The sequence below is a fragment of the Oryctolagus cuniculus genome, chromosome 8 (assembly GCF_051225735.1).
Source record: "Oryctolagus cuniculus isolate XC-2025 breed Fujian yellow rabbit chromosome 8, ASM5122573v1, whole genome shotgun sequence".
In the NCBI taxonomy this organism is placed as follows: domain Eukaryota; kingdom Metazoa; phylum Chordata; class Mammalia; order Lagomorpha; family Leporidae; genus Oryctolagus; species Oryctolagus cuniculus.
The window spans coordinates 28,730,187-28,751,324 of NC_142874.1; the positions used below are offsets into that span (position 1 = coordinate 28,730,187).

The 21,138-nt window shown below is 40.3% G+C and overlaps 1 protein-coding gene and 1 long non-coding RNA gene across 2 annotated transcripts in view; one reads left to right on the forward strand and one right to left on the reverse strand.

The window, feature by feature from the left end:
• LOC149124946 (protein transport protein Sec24B-like) overlaps window positions 1-21,138 on the reverse strand; it is a 153,622-nt gene that overhangs the window by 21,739 nt on the left and 110,745 nt on the right. Inside the window, exon 3 of the mRNA XM_089302218.1 lies at window positions 3,451-3,541. Within this exon, the coding sequence (XP_089158344.1) occupies window positions 3,451-3,541 (91 nt within the window). The remainder of the gene's footprint in view (window positions 1-3,450; window positions 3,542-21,138) is intronic.
• Window positions 11,798-16,347, forward strand: LOC149124947 (uncharacterized). The gene is made up of 4 exons (XR_016211782.1): window positions 11,798-11,935; window positions 12,362-12,558; window positions 15,325-15,442; window positions 15,971-16,347. It is a non-coding gene; the product is annotated as an uncharacterized LOC149124947 (long non-coding RNA).

Here is a 21,138-nt window from a genome sequence, read left to right on the forward strand (position 1 = left end):
CTCAGTTTCTTGAAAGAGGCTGCTTGGCCTCCCCTGGTGAACAGTCCTGGATACATTGTTTTGCAAAGCTGAAATGTAAGTTTTCCAAGATCCACCTTTGGTAAAGAAAAAAATAAGTACAACAAGTGTCATGAGGGCTTTGTTCTATCTGGAGCAAGACAATGTAACAAAATACATTCCTCAGGAACTTTCTCCCACAATTAGGGAAACACTGTGTATCACGGAGGCAGAATCAGAATTCAGTGGGGCAATAGCACACACCCAACCATCTATTTGGTTTCCCAGTCGATGCTATCTCTGCTGTGCTGGAGAACCTCCAAGACAAGCTGAGATAAACTAGAAAATCAGGTAAAACAGGAGTCAAAGAACTGCGAGCAGAAACATCCTTTCTGGATGACTTGATCCATTTCCCATCTCCTAGCCACAAAATCCAGAAAATAATAAGAAACCTGAAAATTAACACATTGGCTAGGCATCTTAATCGCTCACCTAACGGGAGATACCCACCTGGTGGTTCACCCATCCTAGAATCAGAATTCAGCCAGCTACGCTCGTGACTCCTGGGACTGTACGTGATACCTCCGAGCACATATACTTCTTTTTGTCAAGATTTATTTATTTGTAAGTCAGAGTGACACAGAGAGAGGAGAAGCACAGAGAGGTCTTCCATCCTCTGGTTCACTCCTGAATTGGCCGCAACGGCTGGAACTTCACCAATCCGAAGCCGGTAGCTTCTTCCAGGTCTCCCACACAGGTGCAGGGGCCCAAGGACTTGGGCTATCTTCTTACTGCTTTCCTAGGCCACAGCAGTGAGCTGGATCAGAATGGAGCAGCCAGGTATCAAACCAGTGCCCATATGGGTTGCCGGCACTTTAGACCAGGGCAGTAACCCACTATGCCACAGTGCCAGCCCCTATACCTTTTACAATATACAATTTGAAGTACACTTATAACATACAAAATACAATGTATAATACTTACAAAAACAATTTATAACAAAATATAGCATTTCATTGGTAAGATACAATATAATATACGATTTGTACTTCCTTCCATCTAGGTCCTAAAGGCCCGAGTGTCCCTGACATGTGGCCGGGACCTGTGGCCAACAGAAGATCAGGGAGACTAAAATACAACTCTTGAAAACTCAGTGGACCTGACAAAACATGTATCCCCAGGAAACAAGGAAAAAAAAAAAGAAAAGACTCAAGGGACTTAACCACAGAAATGACAGAGAGTACACTACTACCAACCTTACCAAAAACATAATATATATATATATATATGTGTGTGTGTGTATATATATATATATATATATATATATATATATAAATAAAAGAACACTATGGAAACACTAAGGCACAAGAATTTGGTGACCCTAGGTACTCTTAACACTTTATAAGCATTCAACCACCTACCTAAAAACTTTTCATAACAAAATAAATAGCTTTCGGGGCCACCGTTGTGGGTCAGTAGGTTAATCCTCTGCCTGCAGCACCTGTATCCCATATGGGTGCCGGTTCTAGTCCCAGCTGCTCCTCTTCTGATCCAGCTCTCTGCTATGGCCTGGGAAAGCAGGGGAAGATGGCTCAAGTCCTTGGGCCCCTGCAGTCATGCGGGAGCCAGGAAGAAGCTCCTGGCTCCTGGCTTCAGATCAGCACAGCTCCAGCCATTGCGGCCATCTGGGGAGTGAACCAGTGGATGGAAGGCCTTTCTCTCTGTCTCTCTCTCTCTCGCTGTCTGTAACTCTGTCTCTCAAGTAAATACATACATACATACAATCTAAAAAATAAATAGCTTTCTACCATTTTACTCTGTGGATGCAGCAGAATTTGCTACTTACTTATATATTATTCTTTTCCATGTATATATTATTCCTAACTTCATTTTTCCTCCCTCATCAGAAAGGAAGACATGCTCAGTTTTGAAAAACTGTAAATCACAATCATTCAAAAAGGAGAGGATAAAAGCCACCATAACCCCTTCACTAGAATGAGCATGCTAACATGGAGGATTACCTTCTGTGCATTTATCCCATTCTTCATTACAACTAAGGTGACTTTAAACATCTTTGCACGTGAATGTTTGCATTTTTATTTCTTCAGAGTAGAAGATTGCAGAATAAGTGGATCATAAAGCACTAACTGTTTTGTGATCCTAGAATGTAATATCTAATTTCCTTTGGGAGCATTTCTTTCAATGCTGTTTTTCTCAATGCAACCCCAGATTACTAAGAGTCTGAAGCTAAACAAGCAACTCTTAAGGTTCCAAAGCAATCATACACACATCTGACATCCTAGGAGCAGTGAGTCTCCCTTTCCATGCTCACAGCCCAGGCAGGCTGCCAGGTGTCTTCCCTGCGAGAGCCCACAGGCGGAAAACTCCACACCTCCTGGGCTGAGCTCACTCACTCCCTTCTTCCTTCTCCTGACAGGCCAGCACCACTAATCACCAAGCATTAGAACTAAGAGTTATCCTGAACCACCAATGTTACCTAAGTTCAATTGGTTAAGTTGTACCAGTAGCTACAACTGAACTGTCACTAAGGCCAACTGGTCCTATTTCACACAGACCTTGCACATCCTCCCCCTGCACAGCCACTGTCCCAGTTCAGAGTCTCATCGTGTCACCTACATAACTGTAACAGCTGCTCCCAGAAATTCACTCTGGATGTAAATCTATCCCAATCATCTAAAATAAAAAGTCATACCATTCCATCAACATCTGTCCTTACACAACCACAACCACACACACAGGAAACTCAAGGTATCCAAAACCAAACTGCTGATTTCCCCATGAAACCACTTGCTCTGGCCCCCTATCTGCCCCTGCAATAACTGACCCACCATTTCACCAGCAGCTCAAGTCAAACCCTAGCATCATTCTCACGCCTTCATTTCCATCAAGCCATCAGTGCCACCTGTAAACTTTCTCCACTTCTCTCCATTTTCAGCCTGAGCAGATGTGAGCTAAGCAGATTTGAAGCAGGAGCCTGCAGCTTCCTCCAGGATTCCCAAACAGTTGCAGGAGACTAAGGACTTGGGCACTCTTCTACTGCTGGGCCAGGCCACAGCAGAGCTGGGACGGAAGTGGAGGTGCTAGGACTTGAACCACCACCCCTATGGGATGCTGGTACTGCAGGCAGCAGCTTCATCCACTCTGCCACGGCTCGGCCCACCCCCACCCCCAAATGCCCAGGTTGTTCCACTCGTGATCCAGCTGGCTAACAAGCCTAGGAAAGCAGAGCAAGAGGCCCAAGGACTTGGGCACCTGAACCCACACTGGAGTCCTAGATAAAGTACCTGGCTTCTGCTTCAGCCTGGCCCAGCCCCAGGACATCGTAGCCACCTGGGGTGTGAACCCATACACTGAATCTTTCTCCACCACTGCCTCATCTATAACTCTGCCTTTCACACCAGTCTTTAAAAAGAAAAAAAATCCAGTACTTACCATGAGGTGTCAGAACCTTGGACAGGCTGGAACAGAGCACAGAGGAATTCCTGGGGTTTCTCTAAGCTTCTTTCTAGTCCTTGTGTGCGGTCTGTGAAAATTCACCGGATTATGTGCAATTCATGAGAGTGCCCCAGGCCAGTTTTCCCGCACACACATTACGGTTCAGAACCACCCAGAGAAGAGAGGCCGGGAGTCAAGGCCGCTTCTCACGGACACGGCCAAGACTGCTTCCGGCCAAGGCCAGAAAATCCCCAAAATGGAATCCAGGCCATGGGAAAAGTTCTTCCTCTCCCAACCCACGCCTCCACCTGCCCACCGGCACTCCTGTCATGCTCCCCCTCCCAAAATGCCGCTCTCCTGAAGACGGAAGAAAGAAATTACGGGCTATGTACACCACACATACATATACAGACTGCAGGGGAGAGGAAAGGCCATCATTTTGAAATAGCCCTGCCTATATGTTCTCCACTTGAGAACAAGGAGACCTCTCTACCCTAGAGCCTAATTGACCTTGGGGAAGGGCAATTAGCCAACTCCTGCCCCTGGAAGTCTTGCTGTCTTGCACAGGGGATAAAAGAGCAAAGAAAAAGGCTAGAAAAGTATTGTGAAAGCTACAGGCTAGGGATGTAGGCCAATGAAACCAAATATTCAATCCTAAGATTATACATGCTTTCTTCCTTCAATACTTTAGCACATCACCCGGGCTCCAGATCTATACCAGACACAGGTTCTATTTAAGAAGCAATTTCTAGGGAAACCCCAAAAAAGAGTGTGAGAGACCACAATAAAGGCCCAAAAGGAAAATGAAACCTCTGATACCTACAGCAAAGCAAACATTAAATAGCCTAACTCCTACCTAGAGGAACATAAACCTCACACTAAGTGACCTGCTTACTTTGCTTTCTATTACCTGATACATTGTGTCCAGCTTTCAGAAAAAAAAAAAAAAGTTAAAGCAAGAAAAATGCACAGTCTGAAGAGACAAAGCAAACATCAAAACCAGGCCCTACCATGGCAAAGATTCTGGAGCTGTCTGACTGGGTTATTAAAACAACTGTGATCGAAAAATTGGACGATATACAGGACCATGTGAACAATGCACACAGATAGATGGAAACTCTCAAAGAATCAAAAGGGACTGCCAGATCAAAACAACCACTGAGACAGAAACGAAGAATGTCTTGGAGGGGCTCATTATCAGACTAGACACTAGAGAGAAGACAATCCGTGAGCTGGGTATGTATCAATAAAAACTTCCTCAACTAAAAGCCAAAGAAAGAAATGGGGAAAACGCTAATGGAATGCCTAAGATTATGGGACAATTACAAAGGTATGACACACACAAAGCAGGAATACTAGAAGAAGAAAGGAAGGGACAGGGCTGGCGCTGTGGCTCAGTAGGCTAATCCTCCACCTTGCGGCGCTGGCACCCCGGGTTCTAGTCCTGGTCGGGGCACTGGATTCTGTTCCGGTTGCCCCTCTTCCAGGCCAGCTCTCTGCTGTGGCCAGGGAGTGCAGTAGAGGATGGCCCAAGTGCTTGGGCCCTGCACCCCATGGGAGACCAGGATAAGTACTTGGCTCCTGCCTTCGGATCAGCGCGGTGCACCAGTTGCAGCGCGGCGGCCATTGTAGGGTGAACCAATGGTAAAAGGAAGACCTTTCTCTCTCTCTCTCTCTCTCTCTCTCTCTCTCTCACTGTCCACTCTGCCTGTCAAAAAAAAAATAAGGATAATAAAGCACAGTTCTTGCTCTGAACCTTTAACACTTCCCTGTTGAGCATTTATAATTGCAATTTGGGCCTGAATCTATACTGAGAAAAATATAGCCTGATGAGATAACAGGGAATGTCTTACATGGTGAATTGATAATGGGAAGGAGAATCTGATCCATGCAGTCAAGTTCAGATCTTAAAAGAGCTTCACCTTCTAGCTCCATCCTTATTGCACTTGACAGCTATTACAGGAATTCCTTAGAATTGTAAAAGAATGTAAAATATCTTTAGCCAACTATTTCTCTAAAAATTGCTTAATAGTTATACTTCACCAATTTCCTTCCTACTTTAATTTTAAAGGGATGATGTGTAAGATCCAATATACTCATTTTGTGTCTCTATTATCATCCTGTGTATTTCTGGTACATGACTGTAATTACAGAAGTCTCCCCTTATCTGCATTTTCATTTAAAAAAACTTTATTTTTTGTTTATTTTAAAGACAGAGTTACAGAGAGAAGTAGAGAGACACAGAGACACAGAGAGAGAGGTCTTCCATCCACTGGTTCACTCCCTAAATAATTGCAATGGCCAGAGCTGGGTCAATCCAAAGTCAGGAGTTTCTTCCATGTCTACTACATGGATACAGGGGCCCAAGGACTTGAGCTGTCTTCTACTGCTTTTCCTGGCTATAGCAGAGAGCATGATTGGAAGTGGAGCAGCCAGGACTTGAACCAGCACCCATATGGAATGCCGGTGCTATAGGCCAGGGCTTTAAACTGCTGGGTCATAGCACTGGCCCCTGCATTTTCAATTTCTAGGATTTCAGTTTCCTGATGTCAACTACAGTCTGAAATAACTAAGTGGAAAAGTTTAGAAATAAACAATTCATAAGATTTAAATCAAGTACAGCGATGGAACCTCATATCGTCCAGCCTAGAATATGAACAATGTACACACTACCCACTTACTAGCCACCTACCAGCCATTTCAGCTATCAGATCCACTGTAGCAGTTTTACAGTGGTTGTACTCAAACAACTCTTATTTTACTTAAAGCACCCAAATGTAAGAGTAGTGACATTGGCAACTTTTTTAGAGAATATTTTTAGAGAATATTGTTATAACTATTCTATTAATGTGATTGTTCATTTCTAAATTAGGCAACTGTAAGAGACTAAGTTTATTGCAGACATACATATAAAGGGTAAAACATAGTTTATATTTGGTTCAGTACTATCAAAAGTTTCAGGCTTCTACTGGTGGTCCTAAAACAGATCTCCCATAGATTAGGGGGTACCACTATACATTTCTGAAAATAGCATTGTAAATGCAGGTGAGATTATATTTAATCTTATTTTCTCCTTAGAAGCAAAGTTTTGTATGGAATTGCTCTCCAAAAGATACAACTAATGTCTAACTTTTATAGAAATTAGCACAACTATTTTGATAACTGTGAATCAATGTACAATACAAACAAGCACACTACTTATGATACCTATTAGGAGTGTTTACAAACACTTTAATGAGCTCTCTTCCCTGGTACATATTTGTATGCTGCTTTCCCACCCCTTGGAAGGCAGCATGGTCATGTGATTTGATTTGGCCAGTGAGATGGGCATTAAAGTAACTGAAAGTCATTCAGGATTAGAAGCTTTAGAAGCCAATATGCAATTTACCAGGAGTCCTTGCCTGTGGCATGGTGACTTGAATGCTCAGCAGGAGGACAGCTTTGCTAACTAAGGTCCTAGAATGAGAATAAATGACAGCAAAACACCCAGCTGGCCCATTACATAATGCAAATGCCGTGTCTGTGGCAGCAACAAGTCAGCTTCATTATTTTAAGTTACAAATATTTGGGGACTATAAATTATTGCAGAAAAACTTAGCCTAAACTGATATGCATCCTTATATATTAATATATAAAATTTTCTAGAAGGTAGCTAAATCATTCAGTAACCAGTCACATGATTGTTGGTTTCCTTTGAGGCAGTAATTTACAGACAGAAACTTCATCCTATCATTTGCTTTCTATCTAACACATCTATATCTCTCTCCACTGGTCCTTTTCACACAGCAGTTGGCATGCTAAAGCCTCATTGCTGCTAAAACACACTTTTCAGTCTTTTTGTTTTAAATTAAAAGACCTCTTTTTTTTTGAAAGGCAGAATTACAATCAGAGAGGGACACACAGAGAACCTCCATCTGGTGGTTCACTCATCAACTAGCTTCCATGGCCAGAACTGGGCCAGGCCAAAACCAGGAGCCAAGAACTTAATCTAGGTTTCCCACATGGGTGGTAGGGGCCCAAGTATTTGGACCATCTACTGGGAATGCTTTCCCAAGCACATTAGCTGGGAGCTGGATTAAAAGTAGAGCAGCTGGGACTTGAACAGTTGCTCTTCTGGGATGCCAGCATCACAGGCAATGCTTAAACCACTGTGCCACAATACTAGCCCCTATCTTGTAACACATTTGCATTACCTTCTCCTCTCTCTTATCACTGCTAACATCTGTGAAAACACAGTCCACAATGACTGCCTTCTACTTTCCTTTTACCCTTCATATTCCAGCCTCCTCTCTATTCACTTTTTTGGAAACAATTCTATTGATTAGAATTTAGCAAAAATCTAATGGTCAGTTCCATGGTTTTGGCTATGTTACCAACTTTTCTTTTTTCTTTTGTATTCAATGCTGATTAACATGCCTGATCCTTTCAATTCTTCCTTTTACTGCTAATACTATATTTTTGTTCTCAACATGTGTCTTTTCAGCATCTTCGTTGGTTCTTGTATCTCCAAGTATCAGTATTCTTAAAACTCTTTTTCAGATCTTTCATCCCTTTGCCACTTCTTAACTATCTCATTCCCCTGTTTAGCTTCAACTATTGCTGTCAAATATATGATTCCCCAAACTCTCTTTCCTCAATTTGCTTCCTGCTTATTCAGTTACTTGATAGATATATCCTCCTGACTATACTATAAGAACCACAAAAATAAATTTACAGTTTTGAATATTTATTTTCCCCTTTTTTTGTCCATTAATATTCCCAAGAGGTCTCAACAGTTTAAATAATTTCCTATTCCTCACTAACCACATTCAATCAGTTCCAAAATCCTATCTGTATTCGCTATTAACCTAAGTATGGAAAAACCCTACGTTTCCTTAAGTACTTGGTCCATTAATTTATCATAAAACAGGTTTGAAAATAATAAAGATACTGGATCCAATAAGAAATTACATGCCACAACAACTAAGATTTCTTCCGAGTATGCAAGTTAGGTTCAACATTTGAAAATCAGCTAATACAATCCAACATATCAACAGGCTAAGAAAGAAAAACTATATGATTACATAAATGGGTATAGAAGAACATTTGATAAAATCCAACATTTATTCATTAAAGAATCCCACAGCAAACTAATAGTAGAGGGGAACTTCCTCAATTACAGAAAGAACATCTACAAAAATCAAACACATCTAAGGGTGAGAAACCAGAAGCTCTCTCATAGAACACAGGCAAGATGTCTTTATGTATAAGAGATATAGTACTATACTAAGAAAATATATATCAATAATATATAGTTAATATATATTAATATGAGGAAGGAAGGATATAAAAGACATAAATTGGGAAGAAACAAATGTCTTTTCCACAGGTGATATGATTGTTGATATAAAAAATCTCAAAGAATCAACCAAAAACTCCTGAAATAAAAACAGTTATTGTTTTTAACAGCAAGGTTATATAAGAGTTAGCAAGGTTATAGGATAGAAATTTAATATGCAGGGGCCAGCGCTGTGGCGCAGTGAGTTAACACCCTGGCCTGAGGTGCTGGCATCCCATTTGGGCGCCAATTCAGGTTCAAGACCTGGGTGCTCCACTTCTGATCCAGCTCACTGCTATGGCCTGGGAAATCAGTGGAGAATGGCTCAAGACCTGACCCATGTGGGAGACCCGGAAGAAGCTCCTGGCTCCTGCCTTTGGATTGGCACAGCTCCAGCCATTGTGGCCAATTAGGGAGTGAACCATCAGATGGAAGACCTCTCTCTCTCTCTCTGCCTCTTCTCTCTGTGTAACTCTGACTTTCAAATATAAATAAATCTTTTTTTTAAAAATGGTAATATGGAAAATAAATTACTTTATGATATGCCAGCAATGAATAACTGGAAATAGGGAAAAAACACTACTGATATTAGCACCAAAAAATTAGTATGACTTAAATAAAAGGCAAAAAGTTGAAAACTAAGAACAAATTCAGGGCCAGTGCCGTGGCTCACTAGGCTAATCCTCCACCTTGCAGCGCCGGCACACCAGGTTCTAGTCCTGGTCGGGGCGCCGGATTCTGTCCCGGTTGCCCCTCTTCCAGGCCAGCTCTCTGCTGTGGCCAGGGAGTGCAGTGGAGGATGGCCCAAGTGCTTGGGCCCTGCACCCCATGGGAGACCAGGAGAAGCACCTGGCTCCTGGCTTTGGATCAGCACGGTGCGCTGGCTGTGGCGGCCATTGGAAGGTGAAACAACGGCAAAGGAAAACCTTTCTCTCTGTCTCTCTCACTGTCCACTCTGCCTGTCAAAAAAAAAAAAAAAAGAACAAATTCAGAAGATTGGTACTACCAAACTTGAAAACTTAAAGTAAGCTACTGCCAGCATTCCATATGCACACTGGTTCAAGTCCTGGCTGCTCCTTTTCTGATCCAGCTCTGTGCTATGGCCTGGGAAAACAGTGGAAGATGGCCCAACTCCTTAGGCCCCTGCACCTGCATGGGAGACCCAGAAGTAGCTCCTGGCTTTGGATTGGTGCAGCTCCAGTCATTACAGCCAACTGGGGAGTGAACCAGTGGATGGAAGACCTCTCTCTCTCTCTCTCTCTCTTTCTGCCTCTCCTCCTCTCTGTAACTCTTTCAAATAAATAAAAATAAAAAAAATATATAATGGTTGGTCTTGGCAAAATAATAAGCAAACAGATCAGCACAGAAATAGCCTCACACAAATATAATCAACTGACTATTGACAGAGGAGGGAAGGTAATTCAATGTTGGAAGAATAGTTTTTCAACAAGAGTGCTAGTATAACTGTATATCTACCTGTTAAAAAATCCAAACATAAATCTTATACTTTTCACAATAAATAATTTAAAAAATGGATCACAGACATAAATATAAAATGCAAAACTATAAAACTCCTAGAAAATAGAGAAAATCCCATGTGATCTTGGATTTGATAGTGACAAAAAGAACTACCATGGAAGAAAACTAAACAGTTGGACTTCATAAGAATTAAAAATATATGCTCCTCAAATGACATTGTTGGGGCCCTCGCTGTGACACAGAGGGTAAAAGCCACCACCTGCAACACCAGTATCTCATACAGGTGACAATTGGATTCCTGGCTGCTCCACTTCTGATCCAGCTCCCTGCTGATGGCCTGGGAAAGCAGCAGAAGATGGTCCATGTGCAGGAGACCACGATGAATTTCCTGGCTCCTGGTTTGAGCCTGGACCAGCCCAGGATGTTGTGGCCATTTGGGGAATTAACTAGTAGAAGAAACATCTCTTTTTTTTTTTTTTTTACCTCTTTTTAACTCTGACTTCCAATTAAATACGTAAACAAATCTTAAGATATTGGTAAGAGAATGAAAAGACAAACTACAAACTGGGAGAAAATATTTATAAAATTACACAATCTATCCACTAATATATCTTTCTATGTCCTTGTATACAGGTGTGTGTATACTCCTATCTATAGAATTATATGGGTATTTCCATCATCATTGATACAAGGAGACCTACATAATACAGATATATATAAAGAGATCTATATATGTCTATAGATATAGATATATTTGTGAGGCAGAGATGGGAAAGAGATAAGGGAGTTGAGAGACAGAATGAATAATGGCAGTACAGGGGTGAGAAGAATCAAATATCTTCTCCACATTAAGAACAAGCCAAGAATTATAGGAAATTGTATATTGAAAAGCCATCCTACACCCAAAACACACTTTAATGACTAAAGAAGGACTTAAAGCATACACTACTGAAATTTCAGAAAATCAAATGAGGGTACTTCAAAAACTTTATGGAAAATGAGATTACAAGACAAGTTTATTTTGATACCCAGTTGAAATCCATGCCTATGAGGGGTCTTCAAAAAGTTCATTAAGCACAAATTTTATGAAGAATTTTGCATGTGGATTTCAAAATTTTTTACACCAAACTAAATTTATCGTTCAATTCTACTTTCCACAGACTTTGAGAAGTACCCATATAAATAATGGAAACATAACAAGCTTACAGACATAAAAAAGGGACATGTTTAAAAAGAATCAAAATGGCATCAGAATCATCAGCTATAATAATGGAAACTAGAAGACAAATGAGATTATACCCTCAAATTTCCCAATTAAAATGATTTCCAATGCAGACTTCTTTACTAATTCAATTAAAATATGTTGATTGAATAAAGAAATTTTCAGAAATGAAAACTCTCAGAAAATTTACCTCCTATCTGAACTTTCTCAGGAATTATTGGCTGACATTGACCACCCAATCCAGGACCGCCCAGGGAAGAAGAAATGGGATCCAGGAAGGAAAGAGAGGAAGCAGAAGGAATCCCAGGATGAAGCTGAAGAAAGAGGTGGTGGAGTGAGTGGCTGGTGGGCTGTGAAACTCGGGAAAACAGTCTCTCAGGCCAGAGAATATTAATGCAGAAGGGAGGAAGATTCTGAGTGCCAGAAGGGATGTCACAAAGAAAACAAACAAAAGTATCCTACAGGTTTGTCTGAAATTTACCACAGACATGGATTTTGAAAGTTTTAGTCAAGTATCTTAAGGCGAAGTAAACAGGAATACAAAGAAAGATAAGCAAATAAAGCAGAACAATGTTTAATTGCAGGAGAAAAGGGTAATCATAAAACACCAATGGTCCAGCTGTGGCATTTCTAATACTCATAATATGCACTGAATATGGATTGAGTCTCACATAATAGAACAGCTGTATTGGCAGAGTGGGAGAAAGATGTGTGTTGTAGGGGAGCTGTCGCAGACATTGTAGAATACAATCTTCCTCCTAGTTAACAAATAAAAAAGGTACACAGTCTTTTTAAAGTTAAAAATATAGAATTGGAGGGGCTGGTGTTGTAGCAAAGCAGATTAAGCCAATACCTGCCACACTGACATCTAGACTATGCTTCCTATCCAGCTTCCTGAGAAGGCACCTGAGAAGAGATGAGAAGATGGCCCAAGTGCTTTGGCTGCGGCCACCCACACAGAAGACCAGGAGGGAGTACCTGGCTCTGGCCTGGCACAGAACTGGCTCCTGTGGCCATTCAGATAGTGAACCAGCACAGACAAGATCTCTCTTTGCGTCACTTCAAGCAGGAAGAAGCTTGATACTTTGTGAGTTCTACCTTTGAAATTAAAGCATTTTGTAAAATATGTTGAGGAAACTTTTAAAAATGTATTACAATACCTATAAAAACAACAGAAGGAAAATTCACACCCAGGCTCATGAAAAGATATTCCCAGCACTCTATAGTCAGTGGGAATTTTTTCATTACCCTCTCTTGCAGTTAAATGGTACCTCCTACTCTACCCTGATATTTTGATTTTGTAATAACTCTTAAAATGTTGTCCAACCTTTACTATCTTAGTGTGTACGTGTGCATTAAAGAAATTTCTTTAATTTTTAAGAGTGTATGTAGTTGAGAGGCAAAGAGAAGGATAGAGAGAGGTGAGGGAGGGAGAGGGAATGTGCATGTGTGTGCATGTTTGTGTGTGTGTGTATGTGTATGTGTGTTAGAGAGAGAGATTGAGAGAGAATATGCTCCAATCCACTCTCTAGATATCCACAACAGCCAGAGATAGGTCAGGCTCAAGATGGAAGCTAAAGACTCAACCTGAATCTCCCACATGGGTTGCACAGACACAACTATGTGAGCCATCACCTACTGCCTCTTAGGATGCACATTTACAGGAAACTAAAATTCAGAGTGGAGGCAGAACTCACCAAAGCCCTTGATGTAGGCACCTCAAGAGGCATCTTAACTACTGCATCAAATGTCTATCCCAAAGGAATTTCTTTACCACAATATGACTGCAATATGACTACATGGAGCATGGTAAAAAGTGATGAACTTAATTTTGCCCTTACGAGGCAGACATAATTCATTATCCAAATGGGTCAGCTATATCAGAGTCTCAAATAAATACAAATATATTAGGCAACATGCACTCATTAGCAACATTATCCAGAATGCTGGTTACATAGCATATAGCTCCAAAGCAGAGTTGATGACATATCATTTTTTACAAGAATTACTTTATTTATTTGAAAGACAGAGTTACAGAAAGAGGCAGAGAGAGAGGTCTTCCATCCACTGGTTCACTCCCCAAATGACCCCAATGGCCAGAGCTGAGCTGATCTGAAGCCAGGAGCTGGGAGCTTCTTCTAGGTCTTCCACACAGGTGCAGGGTTCCAAGGACTTGGGCCATCTTCTACTGCTTTCCCAGGCGATAGCAGAGAGCTGGATCAGAAGTGGAGCAGCCAGGACTCAAACTGGCACTCATGTGGGTTGCTGGTGCTGCAGACCAGGGCATTAACCCACTGTGCCACAGCGCTAGCTGCAATGATATATCTTAAATAGATTAAAAATCTGCTGCAAAATGTTCTGGTTTGTTCTTGAAATTGCTGGTTTTACAATATCCATCCTCTCCTTTTTGTTTTAATAGTCAGCCTTTCACATTTTTGTTAGAAATATGGCTGCTTGGCTAGCGACTACTACATTTCTCAGAATCTTCTGAAGCTAGATATTGCCATCAGACTGAATTTTGGCCAGCAGATCACAGACAAACACTGACATGTAGGACTTCCGGTCTTTGTACTCAAATATAAGGAGCAGAGCCAAGTATTTGGTCTAGCATCAGTTAAGATGCCAATGTGCCACATCTAATACCTAGGATCGATATCCAGCTCCTGTTCCTGACAGTGGAAACCCTAGAAAGGGGCAATGGTGACTCCAGTAGTTGGGTTCCTGTACTCATGTGAGACCCGTAGATTGAGTTCCTGGATCGTGGTTTTTGCCTAGCTTGGCCCAAGATGTTGCAGGCATTTGGAAAATAAACCATCAACTAGGAACTGGTGAGCTCTGTTTCATGGCTGCCAGTCAAATAAGTGATTTATTTTTTAAGGAATATGTTTTCTACCACCTCCCTCTCCCTGTCCCCACTGACTAGAAAAAAAAGAAAGAACAGTAATATTAGATCATAAAATGAAAGCCTCAGCTCAAATACAGAAGACAGAAGGATCCTGGGTTCCGACACCTTCAAGCTGCCAGGCCACTGATCACTTACCCAGACATGCAAGGGAGGATATCATCTTCTATGTTGATTGTCATTGCATTTTAGATATGCTATTGCCTCAGAGAGCCCTGTATGCTATCTAATAAAGTTTCACCTAACACTTTCCTCAAATGTAGTTCAGGGCTCTTGAGACTCTACTTAATTTACCCAGCATCTTTTTTCTAAAGAGTCCAATTCACATTTCATAATTTTACATCATTTTTCTTCACTGTGTCTCTGATGTAATCTCATAACAATGCTTCAAGTCTGGATCAACCCCCAGATACCATGACCAAAGTGCTCACATCAGGCTTTTTGCCCTGGAAAAATCAACATCTGGTTCTGTTTCACCCTGCTAGACAATGTAAAGTTCCAGTTTTCAGGTACTAAGAACAAGATTACTTTAACTCATTTTTCAGAGCAAATTTCTTCCCATTCATTGTCCTTTCAATTCACCAAAAATACAATAGTTAACCGATGGCAACTTAGGGCTTTTTGCTGGAGTTATCTTATGGCACAAGAGAGTTAATATCCTTCAACTCACCCATAAAAAAGGCTTGCATGTAATAAAGATTGGTTCAGATACCTATGAAGTATTTTCACCTATTTGCAAAGAAAAACACTAAACATTCCATGGCTCACTGGCTCTCCCTGGCACCTCATTTTCTCTTCATAAAAACAAGATAATTATACCTGCCACAAACTATTTCACACTGATGTTATGAAGATAAATGAGATAATCTATATGTGAAAGCATTTTGTGCTCTTAGGAAGAATAAATCCACCTAAATTCAAGATGGTATAATTCTTTATAATGCTTTCCAGGGCTTTCTGAACGACTCCACAGAGGTCATTACCCACAGCAAACTTTGGCACTGCAGGACCACCTTTCTCACAAGATTTCATCTCTTGCACCTGACAACACTTTTCCATTAATTGGAGGGTAAGTCCAGATGCTGTTCTGTTTGGTCATCTCCAGTGCTCTAAAAGGATCCAGATTTTTTACTCCAATTTTTGTTTGCATCAAGTGAGCAAAAAGCTCCCTAAATCACAGGGGTTTCAGTTGACAGGTTAACAGTGAGACCCACTTCAATCAACCTCAAATGCAAAGCAGATCTGGCAAGAATCAAGGAGGGGATGACTGGGAAAGGAAAGCCCTGGTGGCAGTCTGACAACTCCCTCATGTCTACTGTCTGCCATCATACATCAGCGACCCCCAAGGCCCCATCCAATCTGCCGAACTTGGCCTCAAACTTCACCAAATGATGTTCTTTACATTGACATTCCTTAGTTTTGTACAGAAATCTGCTCTAGGTACCTAACTTCAGCCCAGAATTTAGAACTATGAATTTATGGTTGTAAACAAGAAAGTAAGAATTTTACCCCCGGCCCATAAATTACAGCTCTTAACCTGAAAGCTAACACATTAGTGACCCTGATTAACATCCTGTTTATCCTCATTTGCTTTTAGGTGAAGTGCCAAGTGTTTCTGCACACCCCATGCTCCTTTAGAATACTGCCAAGCAAAGAAATTAACAGGGAGCATGCCAGCTGCCCCTGGATCTCACTGCGTATATATGTGACAGGACCGAGTCAAGGCATCCCATATCAGATCATCAATTAGCTGTAGAGGTTGGGGGAGGGGCGGCTTTAACAACTTGGCAATCTTCCTGAAGCACAGTTACAGTGATGTAAAGAAATATCAGAGCCTGGGTGAATTGTAAGATCATTCCAGATACTCTCCTGATGGCTCATCCCTGAGGCTTCATCCACTGACAAAACTTCGTATAGAGCTAAGGTGTTGATATCAGTTTTCATTGAGATTTCTCAAAATGCTAATTTTCTATTGCATAGTTTTCTCTTAAACAGATGTTAGAAGACAGTTGCTGATCTGTTCAGATGATGTGGAAGAAAAGAGAAATTATGTGTTAACCATTGTTTGAAATAAACACTAGACATGACTCTGTAACTTCTAATGTCTGCTAATTCTATTTACAAGCTAATGACTACTAATTGCATTTGTTATTGCTCAAAGACGATCAATACTGAAGATGTTAGACAAAGTTAGAAACAAAAGAAAGTGAATATTTCATTCAGAATTCATTCATCCAAACATATACTTGAAGTTATGCTTTGCAGGTCAGTCCTAGTTACCTATCAATAACCAGATATGTGCATGCTCTATTAAAAAACTGCTTTTCCTTGTGATACTATGACAATGGTTGCTAAGACACTCCGAAACTCCTTCCAAAATTATTAAAAGATTGTGTGTGTGTGTGTGTTTTATACTAGGTCCAATGTAATCATCACTTTTCCTGGTGATCATAAACCAGAGTTTTCTGCCACTTAACAGAGTGCCCTCTGCTGATGAAGTTATAATACGTAATAATATGAACATCACACCATTGAAACAGCTATAATACAACAGACAACTCAAAAGTGAGTCTTGCATCATTTTTCCCATGCATCAATCTGGACAAAACTACTTTGGATGAATGAGTTCAATTTACAAGCTAGCTCTTAATGCTTCTAAATAGAAGTACTCCAGTATACAAAAAAATTATGTAATCACTTTTATACCATGTTCTTTCCATCTGCATTCATTTGTTCAAACATGTACTAAAGGTTTTTTTTATTACTATTATCCCCTGAAGATATAGCCTCCCACTCCATCCAGAAGATGAAGACCCCTGCAAGAAAAATTTTTTTCTAAGAAAATGTTAATAAGAAAAATTTATACTTTTGCATCTCATTCAGATAATTTAACAGCAGGAATTTTTTCTCAAAAGTTAATCAACATGGTGATTTCCAGGTTTGTTTTTTTTTTTTGAAATTCTAATATATTGTTTTGTTGAAAGACTATTGAGCGTTTAGGACACTACAAAGAATCCTATTATGGATCAATTTTAGGAAGGAAAAATGGAGGATGCAATATAAAGAGAAGAAGCTTCAAAAAATGTTAAAAGCTGAAAGGCTCCTATTAGTATAATTATGAAAAGAAGTCATATAATGTCATCAGAAAACTTCATTTTGTGTTGAATAATATTTTGTACAGAAATTTTAACAATAAAGTGGCCTGGAACTTCTGAGTGTCTGTTTGTTCAACAAAGCAATCTTCTTTTGATTAAAACTTTAAAATTCATTTCTCTTCAAAAGGAGATCATGATCTACCTGAATTCATGATTGTAGCTCTTTTAGGATTCTGTCCACCCTATGAAACAGTGCAGAACACAGTTTAGCCACAAGATGGAAGCTTAGATAGCAGCCACGTTGAACCAGTAAAATCCAGCTTATAAGAGCAGAATGGTGGTCACCAAAGGCTGGAAAGAGTAGGGATGGGGGAAGGCTATGAAATGGATACTAAATTACAGTTACATAGGAGTAAGAAGTTCCTGTGGTTCTACTACATAGTAAGGTGAACACAAACAGAAATGTAGTATGTATTTTCTTGAAAAAAAAAAAAGCTAGAAGAAAGATTTCAATGTTTTGAGTCACTGTGTACTTACTTCTCATGTGGGATCTGTCCTTAATGTGTTGTCCAATGTGAAGTAATGCTATAACTTGTACTAAAACAGTATTTTACACTTTGTGTTTCTGTATGGTTGCAAACTGATGAAATCTTTACTTAATATATACTAAATTGATCTTCTGTATATTAAGATAATTGAAAATGAATCTTGATGTGAATGGAATGGGAGAGGGAGTGGGAGATGGGAGGGGTGCGAGTGGGAGGGAAATTATGGGGGGGGGAAGCCATTGTAATCCATAAACTGTACTTCGGAAATTTATATTTACTAAATAAAAAAAAAGATAAAAAAAAAGATTTCATTGTTTTACCACACAGTGATGACAAATGCTTGAGATAGATGTTTACCCAGATTAGATATTGCACAGTGTTCACATACGTTGAAACCTCATATGGTACCCCATAAACATGTATAGTTTCATGTATCAGTTAAGAACAGGAGCTATAAAAAATTTAAAATTCTCTATCTCTTTATAACTTAGAGTGAATTAAATTCTTCCCCTACCATGGTAGAAAACTCATTCATGAAAATTTTGATTACTCTTAGGTAAACAAAAATGCCATGATTTCCTTAAGTTGCAAAATATAGATGCCTAGAAAGTCAGTCCCTATTACAATTTAAGAGTGCAACATCCCTCTACGTTCCAGCTACTTCACCTAGCCCCAGGTAGAGCCCACCACCTCAGAAGGGAATGAGTGATATTTTTTGTTTCTGAATCACCTTAAAACTTCTTAGCCCTCTGCTCATTCTAATCCTTCAGGATGTTTTTAATGTGGGTGGGAGATGGGAGGAAAAAACTGCGGAAGAACTACGCGAACAAGAGTGTTCTTAACTAGCATTGTGGTTGGTAGGAAGGCATCCCATTCTATGAACCTGGAAGATGCTATGGAAAAAATATTTTTAAAATGTTAAACATGTATAAAGAAAAAACAAAGCTCTTTCTGCTGTACAGTGTCCCTGGGAAGTTTAGGAGACATTACCATTGCTGTGGAATCTTTGACCTTGCCAAATTTTATTCCCAGTATAGCTCTTCATTCCACCTCTTCCTAAGTCCCAAGGACCCCAAGGATCTGACTGGAGCTCTCATTTGCCCTATTCTGTTCAGCACCTCTGACAACCGTTCTGAACAATATTCAGTATTGCACTATAGCTGATCCACAACAATGCTGTTCATATTCAGAATGTGGGCTTTCATAACCATAAGACTTGCATTTTGAATTATAATCCTTATCTTTCCTGATTGTTTGCTCTTGGAGAAATTAACTCTTGAGTCTCAGTTTCCTCATCTATAAAATAACACACCATTGTAATATTTTTATTTTTTATTTTTTGACAGGCAGAGTGGACAGTGAGAGAGACAGAGAGAAAGGTCTTCCATTGCCATTGGTTCACCCTCCAATGGCCGCCGCGACCTGCACACCACGCTGATCTGAAGGCAGGAGCCAGGTGCTTCTCCTGGTCTCCCATGAGGTGCAGGGCCCAAGCACCCAGGCCATCCTCCACTGCACTCCCTGGCCACAGCAGAGAGCTGGCCTGGAAGAGGGGCAACCAGGACAGAATCCGGTGCCCTGACCGGGACTAGAACCCGGGGTGCCGGCGCCACAAGGCGGAGGATTAGCCTAGTGAGCCACGGTGCCGGCCCAATTTACTACTTCCTAAAATAAAATCTCTATTAGCACCACTCATCAGATTTTAAAAAATTATTTCTAGAAAGACTTTTTCAATAAATTACATGAAGCAGTCAACATATTAAACTCCTGGTAACCAGCAACAGATTCAGATAAGATTCAGATGAGGTAGCTTGGTGGCCCTGACCATCCTGTCTGAAATGTAACTCCCATCTATATGCCAAGCCTATCTGTCCCCACATCTCTTGATTATCTGTTTCTTATTTATCATTGTAACAATTATTAAAGATGTGTTATACATTTAATCTCTGGATTATCAACTACTAATAAATGTATATGCATGAGGTCACATCTTTTATTTAATGTTATCCTGTGTCCTTATACCTTTAGACAATGTGCAGCACATATCAGATGTTCATTTCATTTATTGAATGGATTGATGGGAGGAATGAAGGAAGGCAAGGAAGGAGGTGGGAGGGAAGGAAGGAGGAAATTCAAAGATAACAGAAAAAGAAACTGAGTGGGTCACCATAAAAGAAGCACTTTAAAATTAAAGATACCACGTGAGTACTGTGGGGTTGAATTGTGGTCCTCTAAAAAGATATGTCCAAGTGTTAACCAGGGGTACCAGTGAACATTACCTTACTTGGAAATAGCCTTTGCATGTATATTCAAATCAAGATGAGGTCATGCTGGATTAGAATAGACTAATTTAATCTGTCTTTATAAGAGACATAGGCACACACACAAAAGGAAGATGGCCAGGTGAAGACAGGTGGAGACAGGAGTTAGGAATCTACAAATCAACATAACATGCCTGTGGCTACCATAACCTGGAAGAGGGAAAGACTCCTCCCTTTAAGTCTTCAGAGGAACCATGGTCCTGTCACCCTCTTGATTCCTAACTGCCAAGAATTGTGGGAGAATAAATTTCTGTTGTCTTAGGCCACAAGTTATGGCACTTCTGTTACAAAAGCCATAGGAAACTTACAAAACTTGGCATGTTAAGAGAAGCATCTCAGTGGAAAGTCAAGACACTGTGGGAAAAAAAAAGACCTAAATGAAAGATCTCTGCAAGTGAGATCCCAGCAGAAAGAACGGGCCATCAAAGAAGGAGGTACCTTTTTCTGAAGGAAGGAGAGAGCTTCCACTTTGACTATGGCCTTGGCTAAATAAGATATGAGTTGGCAAACTCAAGAGACTTCCATAGCCTTGGCAGCTCATGACAAGAGCCTCAGGTGATTACTGATGCCATAAACAAGAGTGTTAATTTGTTAAGTCAACAGGAGTCACTGTGCACTTACTCCCCATGTAGGATCTCTGTCCTTAATGTATTGTACTATGTGAATTAATGGTATAACTAGTACTCAAACAGTACTTTATACTTTGTGTTTCTGTGTGGGTGCAAACTGTTGAAATCTTTACTTAGTATATACTAAATTGATCTTCTGTATATAAAGATAATTGAAAATGAATCTTGATGT